The sequence below is a fragment of the Platichthys flesus genome, chromosome 17, assembly GCF_949316205.1.
Source record: "Platichthys flesus chromosome 17, fPlaFle2.1, whole genome shotgun sequence".
Taxonomy (NCBI): domain Eukaryota; kingdom Metazoa; phylum Chordata; class Actinopteri; order Pleuronectiformes; family Pleuronectidae; genus Platichthys; species Platichthys flesus.
Genome location: NC_084961.1, coordinates 3,085,938 through 3,110,771, shown reverse-complemented (window position 1 = coordinate 3,110,771; position 24,834 = coordinate 3,085,938). Strand labels below are relative to the sequence as shown.

Genomic DNA, 24,834 nt, shown 5'->3' with positions numbered 1-24,834 from the left:
GTTTTACAGCAGGCTGGCTGTGGCCGATCCCTCCACCAATCACAGGGTGGACCACTGATGCATTGTGGGACGACTAGCTAGTTTGCAGGAGCTAGCAGCAGGTAACGTCAAAACAATAACAAAGGACCAGAAATGTTCGTTTTTATGTTTTTTAACTAATTGATCGCAGCTTTTCTGCCGCGTTAGTGTCTTGGCTTATGTTTAGTTGTGTAATATGACGACTTGTTTGGTGGCTTGTCACAATACATGTTAGCTTAGCCAACGTTTACAGCCACTGTTCTCGTTAGCATTTTAAGCTAGTGATACCGCGAAGAAGTAAGGCAATACAACGCTTCATGCTAACTAACATGGCAGTTAGCATAACAACAGACAGAACGCCCCTCACCGGGCTCTTGTTTCTGCGATGCGTCGGAGTCAGACGATGCAGCGGCGAGTTCCCCCGGAGCAGCGTCGGTGTGAACCGAAGGAACCGCGTCCGGGGTCAGCCTCACTCTCCTGTGCACTCCGACAGGCTGGAGCTCGTGCAGCCCGCACACACGCAGTTGTTCAGCATGATCACAAAATTGCGAGACGCGACGTAAAAGGTGTAAAAACAACACACAACCTGCGACCTGGAGTTCTTCACGGTTCTCAGGGAGGTCGTCTCCCTTGTGTGATGTGACGCGACGTGGATAAGAAAGCGATGCTGAAGTTTTTCCAATTTAACTTGTGGATTATTTTCAAACAAGGCCAAGTACTTAGAACCCGTTCCCTGCAGGTTGCTCTTTAATTGATCTTTAAGAAAGTGCACAACATAGCAAATTTAATGCATTTCTTAGTTAGTAAAGTGAATATCTTTGGGTTTAGGACAGTTGGTTTCATTGCATAAGAAAAACCTTTACTCAACAAATTGATTCAACTATACTAATGAGAATATAGTAGCTGCATCTTTAATACTCTTTATACAAGATGGTTTATTAAACTATATTAATGTGGATTCAAGGTATGTGATACATCTTGGGTAGAAGCATATAATAGCATCATGTATATAAATTACAAAAAGGCAACTGAGGTAAAAGTATCTCCAAATTGTGCTTGTCTTGCTTAGTTATCTTTAACTACTGGGACCTCCTGTTGTGTCCCACTGAAATGTGCCACAGGTGTAAGTTTACTGTAGATAAGCCTGATTCATATTCAATTCAATTAACTGCATAACGACTCCTCATCTCATATCCACACTGACACTTGACCCTGGTCCATGGTTCTCCTGTATTGCATTAGATTGTACCGCTGTGTGTAACGTTGTGCTTCACCCCTGTAGATTGTTAATAACTGATGATGTTTTCATTCTGTTTTCAGATGCTGATGTGTCACTACTCTCCAGATGTCCGGTTTTCCTGAAATGAAGCTCACTATAAAGACCAGATAGCAGCACACGATGGATTCCTCTGCACCAGAAGCTTCGACCCCTGGTGAAAGAAAAGACGACACTGCACCAAGTACCTCAACTAAAACAGCTCGAGGGGGAGATGGACCAAAGTCGAAGAAGGCCTCGTTGAAGAGGAAAGCAGGGGAAACAAAAAATGCAAAAACAAAGAAGCCAAAAAAGGCAAGAGTCTCCAGGCCTGCCCAGCTTGGCTACACTGTCCATCAAGGGGAAGACATGCTGCTGCTCATAGCAAGTTCCACGTCTCAGTGTGACGGCTCAGTCTGGAAGCCTCAAAAGAAGGGAGGCAAAAAGAAAAAGCTCACTAAAGGGAAATTAAAAGCGGCAAAGAAGAAGAAAAAACCCTCAGTCCGTGCCAAACCTAAACCAGCAAGTAATCCTGTTCCCAAACCAGAAGAGGGCGCTGATGTTTTTGTGCCAAAGAAGCCAGCGGATCACAGATGGGGGGAAAGTCTACCTGAGGAGGTGCTTGTTAATATATTTCAGATGGTGGTCGTCCAAGACGGAGCTGTTCCATTTCTATGCAGGTAATAAACACATGTTTGATTTGATGTCAACTTTAAAACTGTATATTAGGAACTACTAAGACTGAAGCACATGACAAAGAATATGTTATAATATGATAATACATTGTTTTACAAAACTATGATGTCCAGTAAATGATTCCATACTAGTAGAATCTGTTTTACATGTGGAGTAAAGGTTGTAAACATCATCTATGACAAGATTATGGACACACTATTATGTCATGATCAGTGTGACTGCTGATTATTCTCTTGATCAATCCTGGGATCTGAAAAGAGTAAAAAAAATAACGTTTTCAGACCTCAATGTAATGTCTTCAGATTGCCTCGTTTGTCTGCCATACATCAAGATAATGTGCTACTGTAGAACAACAACAAAACAAAGGTATATTCACATTTTAAAAGCTGTAACCAGGGATGAATCAAATCCATTGATTGACTTGTTAGACGCCAGAAACATACACATAAATGTGCTGTTAATCTAAAATAAGAATAAGAATAAGAATCCTGATAGAGATTTAAATGTCCTCTGTGACGTGGGGGCTGAGATGAATCCCTCTGGTCTGATGTGTCTGTGGTGCAGGGTGGGGAGAGTCTGTCGGCTGTGGAACGCCGCGGCCTCCAGCCCGGTCCTGTGGCGTAAAGTGACTGTGGGTCACTGCTGGATCGCTCCAGGGAAAACACAGCTCCCTAAAACTGAGAAGAAGATTCAGGAGACTTTTGACTGGCTGGCGCAAAACAGGTTTATATTATGGATTATATAAATGGACGAGTTTTGACATGTTACATGATGTAAAGGAAGTAACAGCTGTATTTCTTGTTCTCCAGATTTTCTCAGCTACGAGACTTTTCTCTCTGTCACTGGAAGAAGAACAATGACTTTGCAATCGAGGTGAGTCGTCAAGATACTGTCAAGTTCTATCTGAAACTGAAACAAGTAGTTGATTAGAGCTTGTTCTAATATTGATAAGTGAATATCTTTGATGATGGTCTGTGGTTGGATCATACAGAAACTGGAGTAATTATATATCATGTACTATAAAATATATATATTTAAAATAATTGACAGTTCTCTAGACAAAACTCCTCATTCATAAATAATCTGAAGATTGGTTATATGAGTCATAGTCCCGAAAAGCTCAATTTACAGGGTTTTTGATCCAAAGCATTAGATTCACCAGTTAAAAGGCATCTTAAATCATATATATTCACAGATACAGATTTCATACTGTGCAATAAATAAAACTTTTTCGTAATCCCAAGAAATAAAGTTGTTTTTCAGTGTAACACTTTGTATTTATATCTGTGTGTGTGTGTTTTTCTTCTATTTGTTTTGTGATCATATTTAGGTTGTTTCTCGGTTCTGCCCTCACCTTCGCTCCCTCACACTCTCTTACTGCACAGGCCTGACAGCGAGCGCCTTCCAAAGCCTCGGCCTTCACAGCCGGGAGCTAGAGAGCTTAAATCTGCAGTATTCAGAGGTATGTGGCTGAACAGCTTTTTATCAAATGGACTGGTTAGTGTCACAGTAAGAAAAGTATGATCATAACAGTGGGGCATGTTTATCATTTTCTCTCAACCTTTTTTTACCTGACAGCTTCAAGTTTGAAAGAAATTCTCTAAATGATATCTGTTTAATGTCCAAATGGTTCAGAATAAACCTTCCTACTATTTCCCTTCATTGTGTTTATTTAACACACAGAGTTTTTCATTTGTGGACATTTTGTTTTTGTCTTGTTTCAGGTTGATGGCCTCCTGGAGTACTTGGAGAATCATGGGAGCCAGATCAAGCAGATTTGGTTCACTCATGGACTGAAGAATGACCGACTTCTGTCCACCCTCACTGTAAGCCTCCGCCTCTCTCGCCACAGTGTTTGCTTTATTAGTTACACACAATCAAAGCCAGTGAGCACAAATTAACACATTGTGTTTGATTGACCAGAGGGGGTGTTGTCCTGAATTGGATTTGCTGGAGATCAACACAAAGCTCGACAGCAAAGACTGTGAACTTCCCATTTGCATCCAGGCTCTGCAGGCGGCGTGTCCCAAACTCAAGGTAAAGAACCTCAACCGATTTATGCCAATGTCCCTATTGTGACGTCTAAATGCAATCATCAGTTAATGTTTTACCTGACACTGGAATTTCCTTACTTTGAAGGCGTAGTAGGGCCACCTGGAAAAACTGATCAGTTTAAATAATACATTTTACAGCTTTATTGGACATATGAAAACAAATGGATTAGTCAATCACCAGGGGATATTTCTAAGTTCTCATGATACCAGTGTTTCGAATGAGAGGATTTGATTTTTGTTTTTGTCGTATATCATTGTAAAACAGAATGTTTCAGTCCAAACAAGACACGTGAGAAAGTTACCTTCATATATGTTATAAAAATTTAATGGACATTTCCCCTTTTTTGACATTTAATACACAAAAATCTACAAAAAGAAATTAATCAATACACAAAATAATCTATAGCTGCAGCTCTGAAGTTAGTCTTGCCTTTCTCTCTGCATCATGACGCTGCTGTGTTTACCTCTGGACCATCCATTGTAACTCCCGTCAGACCTTCCGCATGCTGAATGTCCGACCTCTGCACAAGACCATGCGTAATGGTGCCGACTCAACCTCAGGCTTCCCGTTGTTGGAGGAACTTTGCATCGCCACCACGTCTTACTCCTACATGAGCGACAAAGACCTGTTGGACATCCTCTACGGCTCCACCAAGCTGCGGGTGCTGGACTTGCGAGGATGTTCGCGAATAACTCCATCGGGACTCGCAGCATTACCCTGTCCCGGTAGGAATCCACACTTTCACTTTGTTTAATTTATAAAGTTACTCAAGTGTGATTTTAAAATGACCCATACCGAAAAGCTTAGTTTGATCTTTTCTGTATTTAATAGAAAACTGTGTGAAGTTTTACTGTAGGCAAAGAAATAACTGCTGTGATAACATTTGTGTAAATATTACTAACGAATACTCTGCTCCTGTTTTCCCTCAGAGCTGGAGTGTCTGTTCTGGGGACAGTATTTCAGCAGCCATACCGCGTTGTCCTCGCAGAAGAGGGGACTTCACATGGTGACACAAAAGTGGAGTCAGACTTTGCAACAGCTCGACATTGCAAACCAGCTCTTTGTTGAGGAGGACCTGCAGATCGCGATGAGTTACCTGGCGCAGGCCACAGAGGCGGATACGCTGCGTTCACTCAACCTGACTGGAACGAGGATCACATCCCCCGCCCTCAGGTACGCGTGTATCATTGGAACAGGTTTTACGTTTTCTGTACAAGGATTTCACGAGTAATAAGAAATATATCTGCACTTGTACCTTGCAGGGAAGTCGTCGGCCGGATGACTTCTCTTGATTACCTCAACCTTTCTTCCTGCCGCTATCTACCAAGTGGAGTCAAGAGACTTTACCGTGGCACAGAAGACATTCGCCAGCTGCTGGACAAGTTGGAGTAGATGGTGAACCCATTTTACACTGGAATGTCTTGAAACTTTCTTACTTGTATATAATGTTATCCAAGTTTGTTCACACCAAACGAATGCAGAGCGCTGCATCAATCCAGGGAGAAAACCTGCAGGTGCTACACACATGTTAACAAATCAGTCTACATTAGTAGTTTAAAGAGTCACATTTACATGTTGAACGTCTCCATGTGTCCTGTTGTTATTGAAAATGATATGTGGTAATGTCTCTGTGTTCTCTTTAATTAGAGCATTTAATGATTAAATGACACTGTTTGAGAATAAGAAATCATAAAACCTCTTTGACACATTTATCAGCAACACACGTTTACTTTGTTTACTTATTTTAGATCAAGTTACAGTAATTCCAGGCAAAGGTTTGTCAAGAAATATTTGAATTAAAAACTGTTCAAGTTTCCATGTCCTTCCACCAGGGAGTGTTGTTCTCTCAGCTGAATGGGCATGACGACCTACAGAGGCCTGTGTTGTAATGTTTCACAATTAAGTGATAATGCCTCAGTCACTACACAATTTCTCACAAAGTCTGTTTAAAACTACATGTGTTTATATTGTATTTGCTTCATTTGAAATAAATGAATATGTATTTTTTTTGTACATCAACATGAGAAATGGAATAAGAAAAGAAAAGCTGTGCTTGAATCTCATTTATTGGGCCACACAGTCAAGTTTTTACAATAATAAGAGTCTTGAAAAACCTTGCAAGTCAGTGCAGCCTCAGAGAAGCTGAGTTTAAAGTTATCATATTTTCACTTACTAAAGAAAAACAACATATTTTCGTCCACTTACTGTAAAACATTCTCTTAATAAAAATTCTCAAGTACATTTTTTCCACAAATATAAAACAGGGAATAGAAAAAGTGTCATAGTCTTGTCACAGTTTGTTCGCACAGTTACTGCAACTTGTGTTTGGTCATAGGAGATCAAAAGACAAATTGAAAACCCAAAAATATCAACTCTTCAATGTCAATCAACACTTTAGAGGAGCTTTTTTACACAGGTGTCACAAAAACTGTTTAAACAATCAATTGGTAGAATCTAGTTCCTACATGTTATGAGAGATTCACTGTCTATTGGTATCAGATTATCCCGGGTTGGTTTAATAGAGGTTAAAATCCTATTCGGAGTCAGTATCAAAGCCCTGGTTTTGTGAATGCTGCCTCAAAGGTACAATAGAACTCATCATATTACTATGATATGATAAACAAATTTTTAGAATGCATTTCTTTCTCTAATTTCATACCAAGAAAGGTTTTCAGCACAACAGTATTCATACACAGTTTTTTGTTTCAGTAGGGACGTCACAAACTAAACAATAACTAAAGACTTAAAAGACGTACACTGAAATTTATTTCTTACTATTATCCAAAAAGCACTAACAGCAAAGTGAAATAAGTACGATTTGCTCAGATATTCAAACAAAAAAAGTTACTGGTTTTCTTTCCTTCACTTGTGCAAGGACAGTAGACTGAGGCCTGTGATGGGATCGGTGACACATCTCTCCATCAGCTGGAGATAGGTGAGGTTCTCATGGGTGTTGGGGTCAAAGAAGCCCTTGGTGTCATCATCAGAATCAGACAGAATCTGGTTCATCTCTTCATCAAAGTAACCTCTCTGGTATGCCACCTGTACAGGCACTCTGTGACTGTGGACGGGGTCAATGATGCCTCCTGTGGCAATTTGTGCTTCAAGGAGACGAATTCCATGATCTTTCACGATGAGATCTTTCTTCAAGGCCTGGAACAAAGAGATGATGTCTCCAGTGTAGGGATCTTTGTATCCTGTGACGGCTCTTTCTGCAGAGAGCAGTTTTTTCCCCCACTCACTGCCAACCACTTTTTGGTCTACAGCTTGGTCCACTGAGAGTTTCTTATTGTTCACTGGGTCGATAACAAAACCAGTGGCAGCTTGGGCCTCCAAGAGAACCAGAGAAGTTCCAGGGGTCAGTAGTCTTCGTTGTTTAGCTTCATAGATACTCAGTGTCTCCTTGGTGGACTGCAGGTACACTCCTGCGATGCTGTTGGTTCCCTCGAGGTACTTACGCACTGAGTCCATTTCAGTGATTTCTGTCACTGTGATGGTTCCAGTCCTAAGACTTTTGTAGAGGTCCTCAGTGATGATTTGGGATTCAAGCAGCTCATTAGCAGTGACATCCTTCCTGATTCCATGGAACTTGGGAAGTTGACTTGACTCTGTGATTGTGGTCGTGGTCATGGTAGTTTTTGTTGTGCTGCTGCTGTCCACTTTGGTTTCTGGAGGTTGGCATGTGACAGTTGTTGAAGACGAAGTTGTTGTTGTTGTCTGTTGTGTGATGATGGTCAGGATGCTTTCCATAAAGCGTTCAAGTGAGATTGATCCAGACTTGTATTGTTGCACAATCTCTCTCCTCCTCTCCTCAGTGATGTATTTGGAGAAAAGCAGATCCCACAGAGACACAGTCTTTCCTTGGTATTTCCCTCCTGCTCTGGTTGTTGTTGTAGATTTCAGAATGAGCTTTGTAGCCTCATCGACAAAGAAATAAAACTCTCCTTTCTTCACGATGACCAGTAAACTCAGGCCTGTGATGGGATCAGTGACACATCTCTCCACCAGCTGGAGATAGGTGAGGTTCTCATGGGTGTTGGGGTCAAAGAAGCCCTTGGTGTCATCATCAGGATCAGACAGAATCTGGTTCATCTCTTCATCAAAGTAACCTCTCTGGTATGCCACCTGTACAGGCACTCTGTGACTGTGGACAGGGTCAATGATGCCTCCTGTGGCAATTTGTGCTTCAAGGAGACGAATTCCATGATCTTTCACGATGAGATCTTTCTTCAAAGCCTGGAACAATGAGATGATGTCTCCAGTGTAGGGATCTTTGTATCCTGTGACGGCTCTTTCTGCTGAGAGCAGCTTTTTCCCCCACTCACTGCCAACCACTTTTTTGTCTACAGCTTGGTCCACAGAGAGTTTCTTATTGTTCACTGGGTCGATAACAAAACCAGTGGCAGCTTGGGCCTCCAAGAGAATCAGAGAAGTTCCAGGGGTCAGCAGGCCTCGTTGTTTAGCTTCATAGATACTCAGTGTCTCCTTGGTGGACTGCAGGTACACTCCTGCGATGCTGTTGGTTCCCTCGAGGTACTTACGCACACAGTCCATTTCCGTGATTTCTGTCACTGTGATGGTTCCAGTCCTAAGACTTTTGTAGAGGTCCTCAGTGATGATTTGGGATTCAAGCAGCTCATTAGCAGTGACATCCTTCCTGATTCCATGGAACTTGGGAAGTTGACTTGACTCTGTGATTGTGGTCGTGGTCATGGTAGTTTTTGTTGTGCTGCTGCTGTCCACTTTGGTTTCTGGAGGTTGGCATGTGACAGTTGTTGAAGACGAGGTTGTTGTTGTTGTTGTCTGTTGTGTGATGATGGTCAGGATGCTTTCCATAAAGCGTTCAAGTGAGATTGATCCAGACTTGTATTGTTGCACAAGCTCTCTCCTCCTCTCCTCAGTGATGTATTTGGAGAAAAGCAGATCCCAGAGAGACACAGTCTTTCCTTGGTATTTCCCTCCTGCTCTGGTTGTTGTTGTAGATTTCAGAATGAGCTTTGTAGCCTCATCGACAAAGAAATAAAACTCTCCTTTCTTCACGATGACCAGTAAACTCAGGCCTGTGATGGGATCAGTGACACATCTCTCCACCAGCTGGAGATAGGTGAGGTTCTCATGGGTGTTGGGGTCAAAGAAGCCCTTGGTGTCATCATCAGGATCAGACAGAATCTGGTTCATCTCTTCATCAAAGTAACCTCTCTGGTATGCCACCTGTACAGGCACTCTGTGACTGTGGACGGGGTCAATGATGCCTCCTGTGGCAATTTGTGCTTCAAGGAGACGAATTCCATGATCTTTCACGATGAGATCTTTCTTCAAGGCCTGGAACAAAGAGATGATGTCTCCAGTGTAGGGATCTTTGTATCCTGTGACGGCTCTTTCTGCAGAGAGCAGTTTTTTCCCCCACTCACTGCCAACCACTTTTTTGTCTACAGCTTGGTCCACAGAGAGTTTCTTATTGTTCACTGGGTCGATAACAAAACCAGTGGCAGCTTGGGCCTCCAAGAGAACCAGAGAAGTTCCAGGGGTCAGCAGGCCTCGTTGTTTGGCTTCATAGATACTCAGTGTCTCCTTGGTGGACTGCAGGTACACTCCTGCGATGCTGTTGGTTCCCTCGAGGTACTTACGCACTGAGTCCATTTCCGTGATTTCTGTCACTGTGATGGTTCCAGTCCTAAGACTTTTGTAGAGGTCCTCAGTGATGATTTGGGATTCAAGCAGCTCATTAGCAGTGACATCCTTCCTGATTCCATGGAACTTGGGAAGTTGACTTGACTCTGTGATTGTGGTCGTGGTCATGGTAGTTTTTGTTGTGCTGCTGCTGTCCACTTTGGTTTCTGGAGGTTGGCATGTGACAGTTGTTGAAGACGAAGTTGTTGTTGTTGTCTGTTGTGTGATGATGGTCAGGATGGTTTCCATAAAGCGTTCAAGTGAGATTGATCCAGACTTGTATTGTTGCACAAGCTCTCTCCTCCTCTCCTCAGTGATGTATTTGGAGAAAAGCAGATCCCACAGAGACACAGTCTTTCCTTGGTATTTCCCTCCTGCTCTGGTTGTTGTTGTAGATTTCAGAATGAGCTTTGTAGCCTCATCGACAAAGAAATAAAACTCTCCTTTCTTCACGATGACCAGTAAACTCAGGCCTGTGATGGGATCAGTGACACATCTCTCCACCAGCTGGAGATAGGTGAGGTTCTCATGGGTGTTGGGGTCAAAGAAGCCCTTGGTGTCATCATCAGGATCAGACAGAATCTGGTTCATCTCTTCATCAAAGTAACCTCTCTGGTATGCCACCTGTACAGGCACTCTGTGACTGTGGACGGGGTCAATGATGCCTCCTGTGGCAATTTGTGCTTCAAGGAGACGAATTCCATGATCTTTCACGATGAGATCTTTCTTCAAAGCCTGGAACAATGAGATGATGTCTCCAGTGTAGGGATCTTTGTATCCTGTGACGGCTCTTTCTGCTGAGAGCAGTTTTTTCCCCCACTCACTGCCAACCACTTTTTTGTCTACAGCTTGGTCAACAGAGAGTTTCTTATTGTTCACTGGGTCGATAACAAAACCAGTGGCAGCTTGGGCCTCCAAGAGAACCAGAGAAGTTCCAGGGGTCAGCAGGCCTCGTTGTTTAGCTTCATAGATACTCAGTGTCTCCTTGGTGGACTGCAGGTACACTCCTGCGATGCTGTTGGTTCCCTCGAGGTACTTACGCACTGAGTCCATTTCAGTGATTTCTGTCACTGTGATGGTTCCAGTCCTAAGACTTTTGTAGAGGTCCTCAGTGATGATTTGGGATTCAAGCAGCTCATTAGCAGTGACATCCTTCCTGATTCCATGGAACGTGGGAAGTTGACTTGACTCTGTGATTGTGGTCGTGGTCATGGTAGTTTTTGTTGTGCTGCTGCTGTCCACTTTGGTTTCTGGAGGTTGGCATGTGACAGTTGTTGAAGACGAAGTTGTTGTTGTTGTCTGTTGTGTGATGATGGTCAGGATGGTTTCCATAAAGCGTTCAAGTGAGATTGATCCAGACTTGTATTGTTGCACAAGCTCTCTCCTCCTCTCCTCAGTGATGTATTTGGAGAAAAGCAGATCCCACAGAGACACAGTCTTTCCTTGGTATTTCCCTCCTGCTCTGGTTGTTGTTGTAGATTTCAGAATGAGCTTTGTAGCCTCATCGACAAAGAAATAAAACTCTCCTTTCTTCACGATGACCAGTAAACTCAGGCCTGTGATGGGATCAGTGACACATCTCTCCACCAGCTGGAGATAGGTGAGGTTCTCATGGGTGTTGGGGTCAAAGAAGCCCTTGGTGTCATCATCAGGATCAGACAGAATCTGGTTCATCTCTTCATCAAAGTAACCTCTCTGGTATGCCACCTGTACAGGCACTCTGTGACTGTGGACGGGGTCAATGATGCCTCCTGTGGCAATTTGTGCTTCAAGGAGACGAATTCCATGATCTTTCACGATGAGATCTTTCTTCAAAGCCTGGAACAATGAGATGATGTCTCCAGTGTAGGGATCTTTGTATCCTGTGACGGCTCTTTCTGCTGAGAGCAGTTTTTTCCCCCACTCACTGCCAACCACTTTTTTGTCTACAGCTTGGTCCACAGAGAGTTTCTTATTGTTCACTGGGTCGATAACAAAACCAGTGGCAGCTTGGGCCTCCAAGAGAACCAGAGAAGTTCCAGGGGTCAGCAGGCCTCGTTGTTTAGCTTCATAGATACTCAGTGTCTCCTTGGTGGACTGCAGGTACACTCCTGCGATGCTGTTGGTTCCCTCGAGGTACTTACGCACTGAGTCCATTTCTGTGATTTCTGTCACTGTGATGGTTCCAGTCCTAAGACTTTTGTAGAGGTCCTCAGTGATGATTTGGGATTCAAGCAGCTCATTAGCAGTGACATCCTTCCTGATTCCATGGAACGTGGGAAGTTGACTTGACTCTGTGATTGTGGTCGTGGTCATGGTAGTTTTTGTTGTGCTGCTGCTGTCCACTTTGGTTTCTGGAGGTTGGCATGTGACAGTTGTTGAAGACGAAGTTGTTGTTGTTGTCTGTTGTGTGATGATGGTCAGGATGGTTTCCATAAAGCGTTCAAGTGAGATTGATCCAGACTTGTATTGTTGCACAAGCTCTCTCCTCCTCTCCTCAGTGATGTATTTGGAGAAAAGCAGATCCCACAGAGACACAGTCTTTCCTTGGTATTTCCCTCCTGCTCTGGTTGTTGTTGTAGATTTCAGAATGAGCTTTGTAGCCTCATCGACAAAGAAATAAAACTCTCCTTTCTTCACGATGACCAGCAAACTCAGGCCTGTGATGGGATCAGTGACACATCTCTCCACCAGCTGGAGATAGGTGAGGTTCTCATGGGTGTTGGGGTCAAAGAAGCCCTTGGTGTCATCATCAGGATCAGACAGAATCTGGTTCATCTCTTCATCAAAGTAACCTCTCTGGTATGCCACCTGTACAGGCACTCTGTGACTGTGGACGGGGTCAATGATGCCTCCTGTGGCAATTTGTGCTTCAAGGAGACGAATTCCATGATCTTTCACGATGAGATCTTTCTTCAAAGCCTGGAACAATGAGATGATGTCTCCAGTGTAGGGATCTTTGTATCCTGTGACGGCTCTTTCTGCTGAGAGCAGTTTTTTCCCCCACTCACTGCCAACCACTTTTTTGTCTACAGCTTGGTCCACAGAGAGTTTCTTATTGTTCACTGGGTCGATAACAAAACCAGTGGCAGCTTGGGCCTCCAAGAGAACCAGAGAAGTTCCAGGGGTCAGCAGGCCTCGTTGTTTAGCTTCATAGATACTCAGTGTCTCCTTGGTGGACTGCAGGTACACTCCTGCGATGCTGTTGGTTCCCTCGAGGTACTTACGCACTGAGTCCATTTCAGTGATTTCTGTCACTGTGATGGTTCCAGTCCTAAGACTTTTGTAGAGGTCCTCAGTGATGATTTGGGATTCAAGCAGCTCATTAGCAGTGACATCCTTCCTGATTCCATGGAACGTGGGAAGTTGACTTGACTCTGTGATTGTGGTCGTGGTCATGGTAGTTTTTGTTGTGCTGCTGCTGTCCACTTTGGTTTCTGGAGGTTGGCATGTGACAGTTGTTGAAGACGAAGTTGTTGTTGTTGTCTGTTGTGTGATGATGGTCAGGATGGTTTCCATAAAGCGTTCAAGTGAGATTGATCCAGACTTGTATTGTTGCACAAGCTCTCTCCTCCTCTCCTCAGTGATGTATTTGGAGAAAAGCAGATCCCACAGAGACACAGTCTTTCCTTGGTATTTCCCTCCTGCTCTGGTTGTTGTTGTAGATTTCAGAATGAGCTTTGTAGCCTCATCGACAAAGAAATAAAACTCTCCTTTCTTCACGATGACCAGTAAACTCAGGCCTGTGATGGGATCAGTGACACATCTCTCCACCAGCTGGAGATAGGTGAGGTTCTCATGGGTGTTGGGGTCAAAGAAGCCCTTGGTGTCATCATCAGGATCAGACAGAATCTGGTTCATCTCTTCATCAAAGTAACCTCTCTGGTATGCCACATGTACAGGCACTCTGTGACTGTGGACGGGGTCAATGATGCCTCCTGTGGCAATTTGTGCTTCAAGGAGACGAATTCCATGATCTTTCACGATGAGATCTTTCTTCAAAGCCTGGAACAATGAGATAATGTCTCCAGTGTAGGGATCTTTGTATCCTGTGACGGCTCTTTCTGCTGAGAGCAGTTTTTTCCCCCACTCACTGCCAACCACTTTTTTGTCTACAGCTTGGTCCACAGAGAGTTTCTTATTGTTCACTGGGTCGATAACAAAACCAGTGGCAGCTTGGGCCTCCAAGAGAACCAGAGAAGTTCCAGGGGTCAGCAGGCCTCGTTGTTTAGCTTCATAGATACTCAGTGTCTCCTTGGTGGACTGCAGGTACACTCCTGCGATGCTGTTGGTACCCTCGAGGTACTTACGCACTGAGTCCATTTCTGTGATTTCTGTCACTGTGATGGTTCCAGTCCTAAGACTTTTGTAGAGGTCCTCAGTGATGATTTGGGATTCAAGCAGCTCATTAGCAGTGACATCCTTCCTGATTCCATGGAACGTGGGAAGTTGACTTGACTCTGTGATTGTGGTCGTGGTCATGGTAGTTTTTGTTGTGCTGCTGCTGTCCACTTTGGTTTCTGGAGGTTGGCATGTGACAGTTGTTGAAGACGAAGTTGTTGTTGTTGTCTGTTGTGTGATGATGGTCAGGATGGTTTCCATAAAGCGTTCAAGTGAGATTGATCCAGACTTGTATTGTTGCACAAGCTCTCTCCTCCTCTCCTCAGTGATGTATTTGGAGAAAAGCAGATCCCACAGAGACACAGTCTTTCCTTGGTATTTCCCTCCTGCTCTGGTTGTTGTTGTAGATTTCAGAATGAGCTTTGTAGCCTCATCGACAAAGAAATAAAACTCTCCTTTCTTCACGATGACCAGCAAACTCAGGCCTGTGATGGGATCAGTGACACATCTCTCCACCAGCTGGAGATAGGTGAGGTTCTCATGGGTGTTGGGGTCAAAGAAGCCCTTGGTGTCATCATCAGGATCAGACAGAATCTGGTTCATCTCTTCATCAAAGTAACCTCTCTGGTATGCCACCTGTACAGGCACTCTGTGACTGTGGACGGGGTCAATGATGCCTCCTGTGGCAATTTGTGCTTCAAGGAGACGAATTCCATGATCTTTCACGATGAGATCTTTCTTCAAAGCCTGGAACAATGAGATGATGTCTCCAGTGTAGGGATCTTTGTATCCTGTGACGGCTCTTTCTGCTGAGAGCAGTTTTTTCCCCCACTCACTGCCAACCACTTTTTTGTCTACAGCTTGGTCCACAGAGAGTTTCTTATTGTTCACTGGGTCGATAACAAAACCAGTGGCAGCTTGGGCCTCCAAGAGAACCAGAGAAGTTCCAGGGGTCAGCAGGCCTCGTTGTTTAGCTTCATAGATACTCAGTGTCTCCTTGGTGGACTGCAGGTACACTCCTGCGATGCTGTTGGTTCCCTCGAGGTACTTACGCACTGAGTCCATTTCTGTGATTTCTGTCACTGTGATGGTTCCAGTCCTAAGACTTTTGTAAAGGTCCTCAGTGATGATTTGGGATTCAAGCAGCTCATTAGCAGTGACATCCTTCCTGATTCCATGGAACTTGGGAAGTGTATTTGACTCTGTGATTGTGGTCGTGGTCATGGTAGTTTTTGTTGTGCTGCTGCTGTCCACTTTGGTTTCTGGAGGTTGGCATGTGACAGTTGTTGAAGACGAGGTTGTTGTTGTTGTTGTCTGTTGTGTGATGATGGTCAGGATGATTTCCATAAAGCGTTCAAGTGAGATTGATCCAGACTTGTATTGTTGCACAAGCTCTCTCCTCCTCTCCTCAGTGATGTATTTGGAGAAAAGCAGATCCCACAGAGACACAGTCTTTCCTTGGTATTTCCCTCCTGCTCTGGTTGTTGTTGTAGATTTCAAAATGAGCTTTGTAGCTTCATCGACAAAGAAATAAAACTCTCCTTTCTTCACAACTACCAGTAAGTTCAGGCCTGTTATTGGATCGGTGACACATCTCTCCATCAGCTGGAGATAGGTGAGGTTCTCATGGGTGTTAGGGTCAAAGAAGCCCTTGGTGTCATCATCAGGATCAGACAGAATCTGGTTCATCTCTTCATCAAAGTAACCTCTCTGGTATGCCACCTGTACAGGCACTCTGTGACTGTGGACAGGGTCAATGATGCCTCCTGTGGCAATTTGTGCTTCAAGGAGACGAATTCCATGATCTTTCACGATGAGATCTTTCTGCAAGGCCTGGAACAAAGAGATGATGTCTCCAGTGTAGGGATCTTTATATCCTGTGACGGCTCTTTCTGCTGAGAGCAGTTTTTTTTTCCACTCACTGCCAACCACTGCTTGAGCTACAGCTTCGTCTACTGAAAGTTTCTTGTTGTTCACTGGGTCGATAACAAAGCCAGTTGCTGCTTGTGCTTCCAAGAGAATCAGTGACGTGCCAGGGGGCAGCAAACCTCTTGTTTTTGCTTCGTAAACGCTTATAACTTTCTTTGTAGATTCAACTCTGACACCTGCTATACAGTTTGTAGCTCCAAGGTACTTTTGAATTGATTCCATTTTACTGACATTCTCCTCTGTTACCTCACCTTGCATGATCTGAGTGAAAAGCTCTTTTGAGATTATTTTGGACTCAAACAACTCGCTGGCAGAGACCTGCTTTCTCAGACCTTTAAACTTCTTCTCTTTGGACGATACCTCTGTAATGATAACTGTGAGAATTTCAGTGATGTCCTTTATTTTCAGGGCTCCGGTCTTGAACTGTTGTATCAGCTGCTTCCTCTTTTGTTCTGATATGTATTCAGAGACCAACAGTTCCCACAATGTCACGTCTTTGTTCTTGTACTTTCCTGCATTCATGGTAACAGTTGTGCTTTTCAACGTGAGCTCAATCTGTTCATCTGCGTGGAACACCAGGGATTTCTCTTCAGACAGGGGTAGGAGAAGTAGCCCACTTTCTGGATCCACCTCACATTGACTTATCAGCTGACGGTAAGAGACCTTTTCTTTCGTAGTTGGGTCAAAGAATCCCTTTGCATCATCAGTGGGGTTCAATAGAATGTTGCTTGTCTTTTCATCAAGATTTCCCCTTTTAATAGCAATGTGAACAGGAAGCCTGTGACTTAGATTTGGGTCAATGATTCCTCCAGTCGCTATCTGTGCCTCAAGAAGACGAAGGCCATAATTTCTTTGAATCAGCTGTTCATTCACAGCTTCAAACAGTGATATGGTTGCATCTGTGTACGGATCTTTGTAGCCGGTGACAGCTCGCTCAGCTGACAGGAGGTGCTCGTGTACATCCGGTCCAATTACTCTCTCTCTTGCTGCCTCATCCACAGAGTAGAACTTGTTTTTGATCGGATCAATCATCCATCCTGTGGCAGCCTGCGCTTCAAGCAGAAGAAGTGCAATGCCAGGCGTCAGGAGATCCTTTGTTTTTGCCTCATATATGCTCATTACTTTCTGGGAGGGAAGGACCTTGATTCCGGCAATGCTTCTGGTTCCCTTGAGGTATCCGCTCACAGATTTACGTTGGGTCACTGCCTCAAAAGCAAGTTCTCTCTCTTTCACTTGTTTGAATGTAGCTGTATCGATGATTTCTGAATTCAGAAGCTGTTGTGCGGAGACGGGCTTTCTGAGGCCCATTACCATCTTGGGAGTTTTAGTCTTCTCCAGTTTTTCAATGGTGGAAACCACTACTGTGATTATGGTTTGTGTGGTGATCTTCTTCGATCTGTATTTTTCAATGAATTCAAGCCGCTGTTCCTCAGTGAAGTACTGAGAGTGAATCAGGTCCCAAAGAGAAACGGATTTCCCTGTGTAGCGTCCTGACGATATTTTCACGGCTGTCTTTTCAAATTCTTGCTTTATCTCTGTGTCAGTAAACATTTTTGTCTTCGTTCCTGTAGCTTTTGGTGTGTCACTCAGCGTCAATAGAAACAGTCCTGTTTCCGGATCTTTAATGCATCTGCCCAGCATTTCCATGTATGTCAGATTTTCTTGTGTCTGCGGGTGAAAAAAGCCTTTTGTGTCGTCACTCGGATCCGTCAGGATTTGATTAAGTTCCGCATCAAAATATCCTTTTCTGTAGGCGACCTTCAGGGGGAGATGTAGACACTTCAAGGGATCAATGACTCCACCTGTAGCAATCTGGGCCTCAAGTAAACGGATGCCATGCTCCTTGATAATTAAATCCTTTTGCAAAGCTTGGAATAGTGAGATCTTCTGACCAGTGTATGGATCCGTGTAACCGGTGACAGCCCTCTCTGCAGACAGAAGTTTCTCATACACATGTGGCCCGATGACCTTTTCTCTGAGAGCTTGTGCAACTGTAAGCTTCTGGTTTTTCTGTGGATCAACGATGAACCCTGTGGCTGCTTGTGCTTCAAGGAGGCAAAGGGCAGTGCCAGGCGTGAGGATACCGAGCCTCTGTGCCTCATGGATACTTAACTTCCTGTTGGAGGGTTGCAGTATCACCCCGGCTACACAGCTTTTCCCTTGCAGGTATTCTCTCACGCTGTCCATTTCCATCACATCCGTGCTTGTCAGCTGTCCATGGAGCAAGCTGTTGTATGTTTTTTCGGTCACAATTTCAAGCTCCAAAAGATCCACCACAGAGACCTCTCCTCTGAGACTTTGAAAGTTCAGCCCTGCTTGCCTTTTGATCTCCTTATTTTCAATTATCTCCAAAATGGTCACAGTAAGTTGCTCGATTGTGATTTTCCTCGACTTGAAGAGCTTAAAGAACTCCTGCCGCTGGTCCTCAGACAGATACTCAGAATTTATGAGATCCCACAGTGTTGTGTTCTTTCCCTTGAACCTTCCGTACTGAACGGTAACTGTTGTTTTGAATGTTTCTCGAAGATTAGCGTCAATGTTGATTTTGTTACTTTTGCCTTTGAGTGGCAGCAGACACAGACCTGTACTGGGATCTGTGACACATCTGGCTATGAGCTGCAAGTAGGTCAGGTTCTCCTGGGTATTAGGGTCGAAAAATCCTTTGGTGTCATCACTTGGATCACTGAGGATCTGATTCATCTCCTCATTGAAGTACCCCCTCTTGTAGGCCATGTGGACAGGAATGCGATGGCTGTTCACTGGGTCGATGATCCCACCTGTTGCAATCTGGGCTTCCAGCAGCCGAATTCCATGGTCTCTCACGATGAGATCTTTTTGCATTGCTTGGAACAAAGAGATTATTTTCCCAGTATATGGGTCTTTGTACCCAGTGACTGCTCTCTCTGCTGACAGCAACTTTTGAGATATATCAGGCCCAACAATCTTTGCTTTGACAGCATCATCCACTGAAAACTTTCTGTTTCCAATCGGGTCAATCACAAACCCGGTTGCTGCCTGGGCCTCCAGCAGAATCAGAGCAGTTCCCGGCATCAGCTTTCCTTTCCTTCTGGCTTGGTAGATGGTCATGATCTGAGAATTCGGAAGCAGAATACCTGCAATACTGTCTTTCCCCTGTAGGTACATATTTACGTTTTCATCTTCCATCATGTCTTTCACTGACTTTTTCCCCTTTTTCAGATCCTCCATGACCTCTTCACTTATGATGTCTGCCTCCAGGAGCTGTTTGGCCGTGACCGTCTCTCTGATGCCTTCAAAGACAACTTTAGTTGTTCTCACAGACTTCTCTATCACTTCCAGAACTGTTGTGATGATCGTCTGGATGTTGAGCGTCCCCTCTCTGTACCTCTGACAGATGCTGGTCCTCTGCTCTTCGTCAAAGTACTCGGACATCAGCAGCTCCCACAGAGACACTGTCATTCCCATGTACTTCCCACATGTCACTTTCACCTTCACTTCTTTCAAGGTCATTTTAGTTTTATGGTCAATGAAGTGATAATTCAGCCTGTCCGACTTCTCAACGAGCGGGAGGAGGCACAGTCCAGTGACGGGATCCGTGACGCATCTTTCCATCAGCTGAAGGTAGGAAAGATTTTCTTCCGTGTTTGGGTCAAAAAACCCTTTGGTGTCATCGCCTGAATCCTCGAGTACGGAATTCATCTCTTCGTTGAAGAAACCTCTCTTGAAGGCCACGTCTGTGGGAAGTCTGTGGCTGTGGATGGGGTCTATTATTCCACCTGTCGCAATCTGCGCCTCAAGTAGACGAATCCCATGCTCCCGAACGATGAGGTCTTTGGACAGGGCTTGGAACAGAGAGATGGTTTCACCTGTGTATGGATCTTTGTATCCAGTGACGGCTCTCTCAGCAGAACGCAGCTTTGCATGATATTCTGGGCCAAAGAGTTTGATCTTGACGGCTTCATCCACGGTGAACTTCTTATTTTCTACTGGGTCGATCATGAATCCAGTTGCAGCTTGTGCCTCCAGTAGAACCAGTGCCGTCCCTGGCATCAGGATTCTTTTTTTCATGGCCTCATAAATGCTCATTCTCTGATTGGACGAGAGCAAGGCAATTCCCGCAATGCTGCCTTTGCCCTCCAGGTATTCTTTCACTGTTTCCATCAATAGCACATCCTGTGTCGTGGTCTTTCCCTGTCGCAGGTCATCAAATGTTTCTCGGTCAATGACCTTTGATTCAAAGAGTTCGGTGGAGGAAATGCCTCGTCGAAGGCCTTTGAATGTGATGCAGACCGGGAGGAGCAGCAGGCCTGTCTCGGGCTCCACCATACATTTCTCCACAAGGTTTTGGTAACTGACAGTTTCTTGTGAACTTGGATTGTAGAACACTTTGAGCTCTGACATCTGGTCATTGAGCAACCCTTTCTCATAGTAGCCTCTCTGAATTGCAGATTCAACTGAGAGACTTGTTTTCTCAATGGGGTCGATCAGGCCTCGTGTGGCGATCTGTGCCTCCAGCAGCCGCAATCCGTTATCTCTCGGGACCAAATCTTTTTGCATTGCTTGGAACACAGATATAATTTGGTTGGTGTAGGGGTCTACATAGCCACTGATTGCTTTCTCTGCTGTGAGAAGTTTATCTTTCATCTCCGGTCCAACTATTCCCTCTTTAACAGCCTCTGCAACAGGAAGTATTCTATTGTTTATCGGGTCAATGATGCCCACGGTGGCAGCTTGTGCTTCCAGCAGGGCCAACGCTGTCCCTGGTTTGAGCAGACGCTTTTTCATGGCTTGATATATGGTAATTTTCTCCTTTGTCTTCTCCAGAAAAATACCAGCCACAGGACTGTGGACTTCTGTGTGGCCATTTTGCTTTATGTCTTGATTTTCCATCTTGACCCTAAAGAATTGTACAACACAGACACTGTTGTTTACATGGGATTGAATATTGCATGCATTGTCTATAATTATCATTACACTACAATATGTGTTTGTTTTAGAAAGGTGTTGTTTAAAACCTGTTGGGAGATTGGGAAAGAACTGCATGGAAATGTAGATGTATAATTTCTAAATAGTTTTATCACCACTGATAGGATTTTATATTGAGATTATATTGAAATGTAGTTAATGCAGCAGAGGATAAGTGTGGATAAGAACATATGGTTTATTTTACTTTAGTGACTTTTATTTCGCTAATTTTAGCAGATCAATGCGATATACTTGGTCTGATCCCTACAATTAATGTAGAAGAGTAAAAGCACAGGGGATTGTGACCGTCTCTTTCGATATTTATGTTTCACTCATAGTTTTAATTCTTAAGCCTTTAATGTATACAATTTGATGATAATAAACTAAGATAACTCAACTTCTAACTTTACAATAAGTATTTATGATACATGTTCTATGTTCCATTTTACATAACAAACCTTCTGGGTTGCGTCTGATCGCTGGAAGGTTTCTCCAAAATCCAGGATGAAGACCAAAGGAGCTCTTTAGTGTCCGAGGCAGAGACTTTGAAATGTTGTCCTGATGGAGATGAGGAAAGAAAAAGTAAATTTGTCAAACCTCCTTCTCACCAACATGTTTATCATGGAAAAGCGCCAAAATGTGTGAAATCATTTGTCAAAGTTAATTTAACATAATCAAGATAAGATCAACTTTTCTAAACACAGGTAAGAAAGATAATAATGAGAAGAGCAATGAACCTCTGGCCGTTCATGAAATTGTTTTACAAGCACGGTGTGTTTGCTTTGGCACGACGTGACACTAAGCTTCAAAACTAGAACAGCCAGATGCCGGGTGGTGTAACAACACTCGAAACACAAACACTTTTCTCTTCTTAACCCTTTAACCTCAACACAAGGCTTCTCCTGATGAACAGGCAGCCATTGTTCAAGGTTGCACTTCTAATGAAAACAGAAATTAGAAATGTCTGGAAAGGTGTAACCATAAAAACATGGAGCTCAATGTGTCACACAACTTGTATGAAAAGTTAAAGAAGGTGATACAGCAATTCATGAAACTGATGCTGTTCAAATTGACCTAAAACAGAAACTACAACAGTTAGAGCATTCTTTTTTCAGCAGAAAGCCAAGGCCTCATCGTGTTGAATGCTTGAGGCGACGCCTTCATGTTTCATAACAAGTGAAGGAAACATGTTGATGAAGCACTTTGGTGCCAGAGAGGAGCAAGTCAAAGTGGGCACATCTCCAAAAATACAAATATGTGCAAAGTTCCAGCAACTTATTGAGAGTGAGATGTTTTCGGATCCTCGTTTTATGTGGTTATTTAGCGATTGATGATAAAACATGTCCAATGTTTATTATTTATTAATTCATAACCCAATTTTATTACTTTTTATTATAGTTTATGGTTTGTTAACATCTTTTATCTCAGGTTGTACAGATTTGAGATTAGATCCGGAGATATGAAACATTTGATAGATAACTTTTCACACGAAATGGCATCGCAGTAAAAACAACAATACCAAAGCAGACACAATTTATAGTGCAGAGTTCAAAGTATTTTCAAAGTGCTAATTAAATTATATTATCTACTACTACTACTAGTACTTCTACTTTGCTCATGGAGTTCCTTGAACCCTAAGTACTGTATGTATCTACACTTACATTTATTCTACATGTTACTTCAAGTCTGAGCTCTTTGTGATCACACACACAGACAAAGGCCTCTCTCTGCCCCGCCTGCTGAGCTCTACCTTCAACATGATGTCACCTCAGTCCGTAGGAGTGACAGAAGAGGGTGTGGAGGAGAACTCTACTGAACCTGCTCCCTCTTTTAACAACACCACTCCGAGGGGACATGTGGATCATAGACAAGCCTCCATTCTGTGTATTATCCCCTCCACATGTTACTTCTGAAGGAAAATCCTTTTAAAAAATCACCTCAATTAGCGTCTCTGCGTGAAATGCAAATCAGTATTTAAAGCCGTGTTCACAACAGCTTGTGAGCACCGTGCAGTTAAAAATACTGCTCTCCTGCCATTTATCATCCTGGCAGAATAAAGGCGTGAACTGTTGTTTCACTGCGTACTGAGCAACGGCGGCGAGGCCACCACAGGCAGTCAGGACATCGGCCTCTATCAGCCAAGTCAGATTTTACAACTGTACAAGCCGCAGCGTGTCTGTTTGAATTCAACACCCACTTTGTAAATGTTTGATTTAAAAGAGGTTGAATATTCACTTTAAGTTCACGACACAGTGAAAGTCAAATATCCTAAATCAGCTGCTCAGAGCTGTTCCCACCAAGTGTGAGCTAACTGAGACAGCACTAATTGATCTTCACAGTTTGCAATCAGTACGTTTGTTAAATTGACTTCCCTGTCCTGAAGCAGATATTTAAACACTTCGTTATCTCTGCCAAACAGGTCTGTGGTTCAATTTACTATTTGTTTGCAGGATTAAACAAAACAAGCAGATTACCACAACACGTGTGATCAAACAAGATCCCTCTTAGTGTTCCTGCAGAGCCAGGATTTATTCCACTTTCTTTAATATTGCTAAATAGGAAGTTTTTTTCAGCATTTCCCTTGATCTCTCAGAGAATCTGATAAAAATCTGACATGTTTGAAGGAGAGACACTTCCAATGATTCAAATAAACATCCAGATCTACTAAGGTAAAGGTAAATGGCAGAGATATTGTGCTTAACTTTATAAAGTTGATAAATTAAAGCAAAAAGTGAACATTGAATGCACTATGAATGTAAATTGAAACTAGTTACACCTCTTTGTACTATTAGTGACACATTTGATTGCCTTCGATGATTGTTTTTCTGTGAAAAACAATTCGTCTCCATAACTTAGAGATGATCTCTTCCCCAAACATGTTCGATTTATTGACTTAACCCTAACCCAAATAATTACTGGTCGTAAAAACTATATAATTAACTTCCTGTATCACTCAACTTATCCCCTGCAGCCTTGGCTCTGATGACACCGTTTATTTAATTGGTTAAAAATACTCTATACTTCAACCCTTTCTATCAACAATTTAAAATAAATTAAGAAAATGTAGAATGTGACAAGTTTGCCAGTGATTTATAGGAGTAAAGAAAAGGGAACATGTTTAAATCCAATTTCGGGTTGGACAGATTTGTCAGATTAAATTATATGTTCCAAAAACTTAAGCTTGAACTCGGCCAAGAAACTGTCAAGACTGACAAACCCTCTGCTCCTCGGAGCCTGAGAGAAAAACAAGAACTTGCAGAACAACGAGGAGATAAGACCTCGCGGTGCAAGTTCCCCCCACTCCTCTTCTTGGCTCTAAGCTCACATGTGCAGGCACCAGTCTCTATCACGGGGGGGGGTGCATTCAAGATACCGTCTAATTAACAGCAGGAATGCATGAGGCACCGGAGAAGTGTTTGAGTTGCACAAGAGTTTCCGCAGCTGTAATTGGGGAAAAATGCCAGATTGTATTTAAGTGTGTGATCACCGCTGCAGACACACACAGTGTTCTGATACTCTCTCTCTCATCGGTGACAAACAGGCAGTTGGTGTGTAACACGTTTATTGTGGCAGCCGCGGTCAAAGGTGATCCACAGAGGACTGTTTGCTTTCCCTTTTCTATCAGAGGGGTGCAGCCCACACACTCTCACTCTCTTTACTTTGGCTTTGACAAGAGACTCCTGGTCCGACTCGTCCCACTCAAATGAAAATAAGTTCAAATGAGGTTTTTACTTTGTGTCATTAAACCACATTCACAGAAAGAATCAGCTTCTCCTCAATCACACAGATCAGTTTCTTCTAATTAACACAATTAATTATGACATTTCCCATTATTGATATTTAAAAACAAAGCCCAGCTCTTACCTGAGTGTGATGGAGTCCCAGCTCGGCACCGGGGGGGTTGCAGTCTGACTCGGCTGCAGGGAGTGAGGTTGTTGAAGAGCTCT

General features: G+C 43.4%; 2 protein-coding genes across 3 annotated transcripts; one reads left to right on the top strand and one right to left on the bottom strand.

Moving 5' to 3' along the window:
• Positions 1-5: 5 nt before the first annotated feature.
• Positions 6-6,076, top strand: fbxl6 (F-box and leucine-rich repeat protein 6). Of its 2 annotated transcripts, none has more exons than XM_062409716.1 (10): positions 6-101; positions 1,339-1,953; positions 2,534-2,692; positions 2,779-2,842; positions 3,300-3,431; positions 3,694-3,795; positions 3,893-4,006; positions 4,518-4,749; positions 4,954-5,197; positions 5,287-6,076. In XM_062409716.1, exons 2-10 carry the CDS (start codon positions 1,418-1,420, stop codon positions 5,414-5,416), a joined length of 1,713 nt encoding a protein of 570 aa, XP_062265700.1. In that variant the 5' UTR covers positions 6-101; positions 1,339-1,417; the 3' UTR covers positions 5,417-6,076. The 2 variants fall into 2 exon arrangements, with proteins under 2 accessions (XP_062265700.1, XP_062265701.1); XM_062409717.1 differs by lacking the exon at positions 6-101 and adding an exon at positions 217-480.
• Positions 6,073-24,834, bottom strand: eppk1 (epiplakin 1). Its single transcript, XM_062409680.1, has 3 exons — positions 24,752-24,834; positions 21,346-21,445; positions 6,073-20,819 (listed from the first exon to the last, which is right to left on the bottom strand). The coding sequence occupies exon 3, from the start codon at positions 20,810-20,812 to the stop codon at positions 6,887-6,889; it is 13,926 nt and encodes a 4,641-aa protein (XP_062265664.1). The 5' UTR covers positions 20,813-20,819; positions 21,346-21,445; positions 24,752-24,834; the 3' UTR covers positions 6,073-6,886.